Raw genomic sequence first — 10,126 nt, forward strand, 5'->3', positions numbered from 1 at the left:
ACACACACACACACACACACACACACACACACACACACACACACACAGCCCAAACAGACGGTTTTACTCCAGCTGCCACAACAAAAAAGTCAAACTTGACCCTCTTCTCCTCAGGTGCTGATGGAGACTCTGTCAGCGTTGGGGGCTCAGTGCAGATGGGCAGCCTGCAACATCTACTCCACCCAGAACGAAGTGGCAGCTGCCCTGGCAGAGGGAGGTGAGACTGGGAGTTCCTGTGTGTGATGACTGCACTTTTTTCTTCCCTCCTGTTTGTCCCTCATTGCTCTCTCTCTCTACGTCTACGTCTAAAATGTCTTCTAGGTTTCAGTGTGTTTGCGTGGAAGGGTGAGTCAGAGGACGACTTCTGGTGGTGCATCGACCGCTGTGTCAACGTGGAAGGCTGGCAACCCAACATGGTAGCACACCTACGTTCTAAATAAAGCTCACTTATGCTTTTATTTTTATTTCCATCCAACAGCGTTGGTGGTGCTGCTATTTTCACCAGACAACCTAGATCTTTTTAAATACAAGGACTCTATTTTTACACTGAGTAGAAGTACATGAAGGATAACATGTACAGCAAAATACAAAGTGCATTTCTCTTTTCAACCATAACATTTGTTAGACATGCAGGAAGGAACTACAGACATATGTCAATAAAAGGAAGTATTAAGCAGATATGTCTTTATCCACATTTCGCTGTCTTTGTTCTCCTTACTTTTGGATTTCCCCCCTCTCAATCTTTCTCTGTCTCCCTTCTGTCAGATCTTGGATGACGGTGGCGACCTGACTCACTGGATCTACAAAAAATACCCCAACATGTTCAAGAAGATCAAGGGCATTGTAGAGGAGAGTGTGACCGGCGTGCACAGGTGGGAGTCGCAGCATGCACACGTTCTTGCCTTTGTCGTCGTCTTAAAGCAATGTTTTTGGTGAAACGTGACATTGCCTCACATAAAACCAGTCTCTGTATTTTAAATTAGAGAATACGCAAGTAAATTGTTGCACAACAACACAGACATGCACTGACACGCTCCCAGTTTCCTGTGTGGTCACATCGCCATCTAGTGGTTAAAATGCTGCCATTAATAGTGCACTGTACAATTGCTGTGTACATAAGACTTAAATGTTAAATAGGATATTTGTTTGACATTTAACAATGACTAATTCATAAATTGATATGATAAAACTAAGCCTGTCTACAAACATAGGTTGTACCAGCTGTCCAAAGCTGGGAAGCTTTGTGTCCCAGCCATGAATGTCAACGACTCCGTGACCAAGCAGAAGTTTGACAACCTCTACTGCTGCAGGGAGTCCATCCTAGACGGGTAGGAAACACCCTCCTGTTTAACCTGGTTGGGGATTATAAAACCGAACATGTTCGGTGTTGCAGGGCAATTACACCCACCTCTGCTCCAAACAGTCCGAATAAATATTATGGCTGCCGGTATAAATGCGTTTCTGTCCTCAGCCTGAAGAGGACCACTGATGTCATGTTCGGAGGCAAACAGGTGGTGGTGTGTGGATACGGAGAGGTAAGGCGGACGTTTCCATAGAGGCTCGAACACATTAAATGATTGTTGTACTGTATGATGATATCCCATGTCTATTATGGCCAGGTGGGAAAAGGCTGCTGTGCCGCCCTGAAAGCGATGGGCTCCATCGTCTACGTCACAGAGATCGACCCAATCTGTGCCTTGCAGGCCTGGTAAGACTCAGCTGGTTGAGCTCCTCATGGCTCACTGCCGGGTGTTGACATTGCATTAGTCTCATGCTCTGTATTGTCTTTCTCACCAACGCAGCATGGACGGCTTCAGGCTGGTGAAACTGAATGAAGTCATCAGACAGGTGGACATCGTCATCACCTGCACAGGTCGGTTCAGCCGCTGTCTCTCTCTGTGTTTGAGCCAAGATAAAAAAAATGTAAAAGGAACATACTATTCTGTCTGTGTTTGTTCAGGATGACTGGACAGATATTCAGTCATTGTCGTCTGTGTCTAACCGCCACTAATCAAGTTCTCAGCTCAGTAGCCAGGGAGTTGTCCTGAACACTTAATTAGAGCACAGAATTACTTGTCTCTGTGCTTCGTTACCTAATGTTGCTGGCAGGCCTGAAGCCGAGGGCTCTCTTAAGGGTGACCGCAATTGAACAGAAAAGATAATAAAAAAAGAGAAGGCACTTTGCTTTTGTGTAAGATTTCCCCAATGAATATATAACACAGGACAATCATTAGATCCAATAAGGTACTGGTTAAATAGATTTTTAGAAAATATGAAAATCTTCCTCTGCTGACATATCATACATGAAATAGTTCATATCCTTTTCAAGTCATCCTTGCATCCAGCGTGTTCCCAAATTGCAGACAGGTGGAGCACTCGCATTAAATTACTAGATGGTGAGATAAGAAGTCATGAAAACCTAGTTTTACTGTGGGCGCCTTTTCAAACGTGTCATTTGATAAAACTTTTACATTTTGTCACTGTTTTGACCTCTTGCTCTTTGTGCATTTGTCCTCACGGTTCTTTCTCTTTTCATCTCTCTCTCGCTCCTTCAGGCAATAAGAACGTGGTGGTGAGAGAGTACCTTGACCGCATGAAGAACGGCTGCATTGTCTGCAACATGGGACACTCCAACACTGAGATCGATGTGGTCAGTCAACAGCTTGCAATAAAAAAAAATAGGGAATGACAGGAAAGATGAAAACATAATCAGCGATACATAAACAAATGTACGGCAGCAAACTGCCATAGTGAGATGAATTAAAGTATTTTATATAAAGCAAACATGAAAGTAGTTCAGACACAAGAGAGGAAGTTGTGAGTCACTTCTTAAAGTTCTTTATTACTGTAAAAGACCAAGCGCCCTGAGTCAACTTCTGGCCCGGGACGATAGACGTCAGACAGCTCAGCCCAGCAGAAATAAGAAGTGGAAACAAACATTGCTCACGATGTTGTGCTCACCCTGTAGGCAAGCCTGAGGACTCCTGAACTGACCTGGGAGAGAGTGCGCTCTCAGGTGGACCACGTCATCTGGCCTGATGGCAAGAGAATAGTGCTGCTGGCTGAGGTACACTGTGGGACACACGCAGCACACACACACACACACACACACACTGACACAGTCTTACCCAGAGGACTTTGAAAGAACACCATAGTAAGGGAACTTTAGATTCTTAGCTACACAGATATGGCGACGCTCACATTTCGTCAACAAATTAAATTGGAGAAAATATGCGAGAGATTTAAACAGACACACAGAATCCAGCATATGCACATTGCAGGTTAAGACTGTGTGTGTCACACACTGTGACAGAATGAGAGCAGTCTCTCGGGGCCAGAAAGACAACCTGCCAGCCCGCCGATGTCTGTCTCTGTTTGATCTCCAGCAGGTTTCACAATCCAAAATAGAGTTTTGTTGCCAAATTCGCATTTATTTAAAGAAGTAATACATCATCTTAATAATATAATCCAGAAAAAGACTATTTCAGATGGCTGGTTTTGTTTAAAGTTTTTAAAAAGATGATGCGTGTTCTTTATCCTTTGTTTCATAACTTTGCCGTTTATTCATTTTATTTATTTATACAAATTCATGATACATGCTTGACTCCATCGCTAAACGAGAGAGAGATGAGCCATTAAGACGAGTTTTGGCAGATGAGACGATGTGGATGCAGTACTGAGAGCAACATAGCAAAATACAGAAACTTAAGCGTCGTCCGCAATTAAAAACACTCATCGTTTGAGTATTGAACCGTCGTGTGATTTTTCTTTTTGTGTGAACTGAGCATCAAAACCTTATGTTTTAATTCTGCTTTTTATCTTGCAACAACAACACAACCTTTCTCTGTTCCCCCTTCCTCAAAGCTACAGAGTGTTTCAGTTCTACTTACTAACTACCTCATTTTCTGCAACACTTGGGAAAATGCACTCACTGCAATGCAGCCTCTCAGACAGCAGCAACAGTTTAGTATTTGGGGCGAAACAAAACATCTTCGTTAACGAAACAGCTGCTGATAAATATTTTCAAGCATCTTGCTTTTTGAAATCTTGTCGGAACCTGAAATAGATTTCTCTTTTCCAACACATTTGTCATCTCACTCCAGACTGCACACATCCTGGCACTTTGGTCTCTCGACTGCAAAGAGGAACCTTGCGTTCTCTAACCGTGTTGTTGCTTTGTCTTCCTCTGCAGGGTCGCCTGCTGAACCTCAGCTGTTCCACCGTGCCCACCTTTGTGCTCTCCATCACCGCCACCACCCAGGTGAAACATTGCTCTCACGTTGCGCCTGGTTATCGCTAATAAAGTATTTTACCAGAGAAGTTGTTTGCGAGTGTATGTGAGTAATGCTTTGTGTGTGTCTCTGCCCAGGCGCTGGCTCTGATTGAGCTGTACAACGCCCCAGAGGGACGCTACAAACAGGATGTGTACCTGCTCCCCAAGAAAATGGGTAAGCACTGAGATGTCAACAAAGACTGCTGAATACAGAAATACACAAAATAGAAGTATAAGTGTGCACAAACAAAGAAAGATATCACGCCAGGGAGATACAAAATAGCCTTGTTTGGTACTTAAGTCGCCACCAAGCAAGTTACTGGCAGTGAGTTTGTTGTTAACCCAGCAGAGAGCCTGCAGGCATATTTCATTTATCTCTTTAGCCGACACAGTCTCATCTGTTCAGTCCAGAGTCGTCTCCCTCATCACTCACAGTAGAATGAATCCTGTTTGTGTGTACATGTGCTTGCATGCGTACAGCACACACACACACTGTCTGCAGCGTTGTCTCGGTGGGTCAGAGCATGTTAAAGAAAAACAGGGAGTCAGATGTAGGTCACCCCGTCAGTGAAGACTGCTGTTACCACGGCACACACTTGACAGAAAAGATGGTGGAGAGAAAGGGGGAAGCAAGGAAATTAAGAACTGAGGAAAGAAAGGAAGCAAAGACACATGGAAGGATGAGGAGGAAGACAGAAGACAGTGCAGAGGAAGGGATGGAGAGTAAACCTTAGAGCCTCCCTCTTCCTTTTCTCATTTGCATGATTAAATAGCCACAGACGCCTGCTGAATGTTAACATGTTCCTCCTCTCTCTCTCGGGCCTCCAGATGAGTATGTGGCCAGCCTACATCTCCCTACGTTTGACGCACATCTCACAGAGCTGAGTGACGAGCAGGCCAAGTATCTGGGCTTGAACAAGAACGGGCCCTTTAAGCCAAACTACTATAGGTATGGAAACACTTCAACACGACACGTTTCAAGAGATAAATCATAGGAAGGAAGAAACGGTTTAGAAACTTATCATCCTAACTTGCTTACTTTCTGTTTTTGTCATTGAGGTATTAAAAACCAGTGCCGGGTTCAGACTGAAGAAATGCAAATACTCCGTGAATGGCACAGACTCATTGAAGGAGAGGAGGATGAGGAGAACAGAAGGAAGGACGGATGGACCAGTCAACACACCTGCATTGTAGTGGGGGGGGGGGGGGGGGGGGGGAGCTCAGACTGAGCCACAGGGGGAGGCAGAAGGGCGTGGCGTTCCCTGCGCTTATGGCAGCCGTTTTTATTTATTTCACGCTCGAAAACAACAATGCCACTCGCCATTAGCTAGCTCCCAGACATCTTCTTCGTCATTTCACCACCATTATCGCTGTCTCTTTAGTCGCTCATCTGTGTGTCGAGTCGTAAGTATATCCTCCATTCTCCCTTGCCATTGCCAGATCTTTTATTGTTTTAATTAAAGATGAACTTATTGATGCTGAAAAGATATATACTATATTAAAAACAAAAAAAATCAGCGTGAATGAATATGACCGTTAGTGACGGACACTTTTTTTCTGTCCTTTTTTTGTTGTCTCTTTTTTCTACCTGTGATTTTTGTTTTTCTCTTGCGTAATACTGCGAGGTTGGGGTTAAACCTAGTGGGCGGGGTTAGGCGGGATCTCAGGGTCCAATCATATCATGTCTTTTATTTGATCGTTTTGTTGAGATTCTCTGTTGTATCTGTTTTTAAACATTTTTTTAAGTCCCTTCGGATCCGCCTGTAGTTTGTCAGAACTACTTTCGTAGTACGACTGGATGGTGGCCGGGTCTTCCCACCTGTCACTCAAAGCCACAGTGAAACCATCTCATTGGCTGCTTCTTCCTCTGCTTCCAGCTGCTCACATGGCGCCAGTGTTGAAGCGATGAGAAGTATTTCAAGCTTGTGAGAGCTAACCTTTTCATTTAGTCTCTTTCTTTACCAAGAATAACTATACTATATTTGAAGCATGACAGGTTGTCAGATCATTACAAGGGGTATACTGTATATTTAGATATTTATATTGAAACTAAGATTTTTCTATCTCTTTCTCTCCTGCATCATCTAACATCATTACTTTTGGAAAAAGAAATCAACATATGTCAATAAGATAAGCAATTAAATGTTCTAATGATAAGTGTAATAAATGTACTTAACCCTCACTTTGAATACTGTGACAGAAGATATTTACAGAGATACCAAATGAGCAGCAAGTTACTACCTGGTCGGTACGTTAAACAGATCAATTCAATCAGGTCCTCCTTGAAAAGTATGGTTCTGTTAAGATTTAGTGTACTTACATACACGCCACAACTCTTTGGTACAGTTTGAAAAATAAAATCTGGGATCTGAATGCCACCATGATTTTTTTTTTCTTTACTTCCGAGAAGCACATTTACCGTCACTGCAGAGTCATGAGCGTTTGCCTAATTTTTTAAGATCTCCAAACTTGCCGTTCTATCCCTGATATATTTGAGTTTCTTCTCCCCCACCTGAAAGGCATAGACTCCACCAGTATAATGATCTGCACCGTCGTCATCCTCGGCAGCTCGTCCCCAGCTGACCTGACGGTGGAAATTAGAAAGTCCTGACAGTCATTTCACCTGACAGCCGAGTGCACCCCTGCCGCTGTACCGGCTCTGCACCTGAACCAATCAGATTCTCTCTAACCTTTAGCCTGCTGGGAGACGCTGCCAGCTTTACTCTCACAGAGAAGGATCAAATGCTGAAACGCACACATGCAGTTCATCCAGTTCTAAAAAATGTACTGCACTTTGTATGGAAAATACATTTGATCATATTACAGATTTTGAAATGGCACAAAAAAGCTTTATCAGTTTAATAAATACTTTTGCCTACTCAAAATACAAATATGCACAATTCATGCATTTTGTTGTTGTGAAGACCAACCAAAGTCTTTAAAGGAATATTTTTGACATTTTGGTAAATGGGCATCATCACTTTCTTGCAGAGAGTTTAGAAAATGTACACCACTCTCATTTTTGTATGATAAATATGTTGCAGGAGCTAGCAGCCAGTTAGCTTATCTTAGCATAAAGGTAACAAAATCCAACATCCAGCACCTCTAAAGCTAGGGTTTCATGCAAATGAAACAAAACGGGCATGTTGATCAGTGACCTTTTTAAACGTGCTTATGAGTTTGTTATCTTTTGAACAGAGCCAGGCTAACTGTCCCCAAAATGTCAAACTATATCTTTTAAATTTGGTAAAAGCTAAATTAAAATCTGTGCATAGGAACACAAACCTAGCATACGTCCATGTGCCACCATGTAATGACGAGATCCTACACTGTGTCACGGCCCACACGACCTCACTGTCACTCCGTTCCCTGCCGATGTTTGTGCGTTTCTCTGTCTCCTTGTGCTGTTGAGAATCTCATCTTCCAGTAGTGTGACTTGTTGTCAGTGTAGCTCTTAAACCTGTTGTCCTGAGTCTTACTTTTCCCTTTTTTTTTTTTTTTTTTTTTTGTTTAGTCAGCCGTAAGCTGACCAACAGACGGGTGGGCGGGGGAAGACACCAGCATCATATATGTATATGCATACAATATACAGATATGACAACCTTTTAAAAGTATAGGGAGGTAAAAGAAGAATCCACTCCTGTATTTATTGTTGTAAATCCTCATACAGTGCAAAACTGGCGAAATTCTCAAACATGTTTTAAGTTGTCTAATAAAGAAGAAAAACAACCTATGTTTAAATATTGCAAGTGATAATGGTAGATGATGAGCAATAATTAAAAAAAAACATTCTGTAATCTTAATGAATAAAGATGTAAAAAATTGTTATCACTTTGTCACCTTGATTTGACTCCTTTTCCAGACTTACTCACCCGCTTCTGCAGGTGGTTGACGTGTGTGTTTCCCGATCTTATGTGGCAGTGTTGTGTTTCTGTGTGTTGGGGGAGGGGGGAGAGGAGCCCATGTGTGCAGCTGCTGAGGTCTGTCAGTGATCTCATCTGAGCCAGTGAACAGAAGGGGACATCTCTGACATCAACAGCTGGCTCTGATCCTTAATTTATTCTGGACACACAAATCAACGTCACAAGGTCAAAGGAATAGTTTGACAAATATAGAGTAAGATGTAATCTACAATAGTCCAAACTATGATTCAAAGATTTACAAATGTTATTCTCTCCAACATATTTCTGTTTCTCGCTCTTACAAAAATGAAACATAGCTCGACAAGAAATGTCTTGAAAGAAAGTTATTTTTATGATATTATTAAAGTTTGTGAAAAGATCACTTCCTCACTCCAAATATGCTCCAATTCAAATGCTCTTATCTGTAGAATTGTAAATGTTTTGTTTTTTTTATTAAAATATATTCATGCAAAAGCCTCACTTAGACATATTTTTTCAAGGGGCACTCCCTCAAAAATGCCAAAGATCAATGTTCTTATGTCAAGTACTTGTGAGCCTGTGAAAATAATTGTATGTCTTCTGTAGATCAGGAGGAGCTATCTTAGGTCTGAGGAAATAACCCTGAAAATGGCACCAGGGTTATTTCAGCTGGGACTTGGAGACTAAATTTATAACGGAAAGCCTGTGTAGGAAACTGTGGGGCATGATGGGAATCCTAGCATTCAGTGTTTTTGGAGCTTGACCCATCTTGGGGACTAAACGTCCTGTTTTCTTGGCCCCTGCCAGTTTGATTTTGGCCCCATATGTTTCGGAAGTGCGATACTAATCGCTGCAATTCGCCTTTATGATTCTAAAAAAACTATTTTTAATGGCTACTTTTTTAGCATACCTCAAAGTAAACATTACCAAAGCCAGAGAGATAAAAAGAAAATTAACATTTCTTCTTTGAAATACAACTCGTTCTCTGTTGTTGGTTTACTCTTAATTAAATTTATTATACAAAGTATCGATGGATTTATGGCTTTGTCAGGCTTGAGTCTAAATTATTAATGAAATTGTCCCCCGTTGTCCTGCCATGTGGTCCCCTTCCACCAGAAATTCAAGCTGACATTCAACTATGCAATCCAATCATGTCATCTAAAGTGGTTTGTCACAGTGTGTGGGTTGTGTGTTGGTAGACATGTGGGTGGGTTTGGCAACTTACACACCAACCTCATATCAACCGCATATCAATAATTCACTTCTTCTCTGCGGGGGGGGGGCACCTCCATCTAACATTTAAACTGGAGGAGTCACAGAAATAAAGAGGCAGACACATGAACTAATCTGGACCAATGACAGCAGGTTGCATTACTAGGCTTTTTATTACCAAGGAGAGAAATCTTGTTTCATAGGAATTGAGTTTGACACAGCTGGTGGGAAAACATCATTCATCAGCCAAAGCTAGTAAATGTTGGTGGTTGGTATGTTTCTACCGAATCTGGAGCAGGTACCCAACTGAGCTGTCAAAACACAGTAACCACATATTTGGTCAAAGAGGAGTTAAGACCACAAAGTGACTTTTCTTTGAGAAACAGCATGAGCAGTGACTGAGAAAGCCTTAGCAAAAGCTAATTTACACCCTTTTTCCGACCTATTTCCTGTTTTGATGCCTCAATATAAATAGTTAATTGAGTTTGTTGTACAATATAAATAAGTTAATAGATAAATGTAATCTTAATGGAGAAAAAAAAAGACATCGGATTGTCCTGCTACAAGGTAACTAGCAGAGTATCAGTAACTGTCATCTCAGCCTGCTGGAATTTTCATGTGGTTAAGCTCCTTTAATTACATTCAAACGTACTAAATTATAGGTCAATTTATTAAACTAGCTCATACATTTAAACAGACAAGAAGGCTGATGAAGAAACAGGAACATATGTAGTCATTCAATGTATTCACATTCTGTAGG

The 10,126-nt window shown here is 41.8% G+C and overlaps 1 protein-coding gene across 1 annotated transcript in view; it reads left to right on the forward strand.

The window, feature by feature from the left end:
- ahcyl2b (adenosylhomocysteinase like 2b) overlaps positions 1–8,101 on the forward strand; it is a 32,294-nt gene extending 24,193 nt beyond the window's left edge. Inside the window, exons 5-17 of the mRNA XM_031865558.1 lie at positions 115–217; positions 322–416; positions 766–872; positions 1,212–1,328; positions 1,472–1,535; positions 1,620–1,708; positions 1,803–1,873; positions 2,556–2,650; positions 2,969–3,067; positions 4,193–4,261; positions 4,370–4,448; positions 5,102–5,222; positions 5,333–8,101. Coding sequence (XP_031721418.1) covers positions 115–217; positions 322–416; positions 766–872; positions 1,212–1,328; positions 1,472–1,535; positions 1,620–1,708; positions 1,803–1,873; positions 2,556–2,650; positions 2,969–3,067; positions 4,193–4,261; positions 4,370–4,448; positions 5,102–5,222; positions 5,333–5,339 — 1,116 coding nt within the window. The 3' untranslated portion in view covers positions 5,340–8,101. The remainder of the gene's footprint in view (positions 1–114; positions 218–321; positions 417–765; positions 873–1,211; positions 1,329–1,471; positions 1,536–1,619; positions 1,709–1,802; positions 1,874–2,555; positions 2,651–2,968; positions 3,068–4,192; positions 4,262–4,369; positions 4,449–5,101; positions 5,223–5,332) is intronic.
- Positions 8,102–10,126: the final 2,025 nt, after the last annotated feature.

This window comes from Anarrhichthys ocellatus, unplaced genomic scaffold (assembly GCF_004355925.1).
Source record: "Anarrhichthys ocellatus isolate YVR2014 unplaced genomic scaffold, GSC_Weel_1.0 scaffold33, whole genome shotgun sequence".
Taxonomy (NCBI): Eukaryota; Metazoa; Chordata; class Actinopteri; order Perciformes; family Anarhichadidae; genus Anarrhichthys; species Anarrhichthys ocellatus.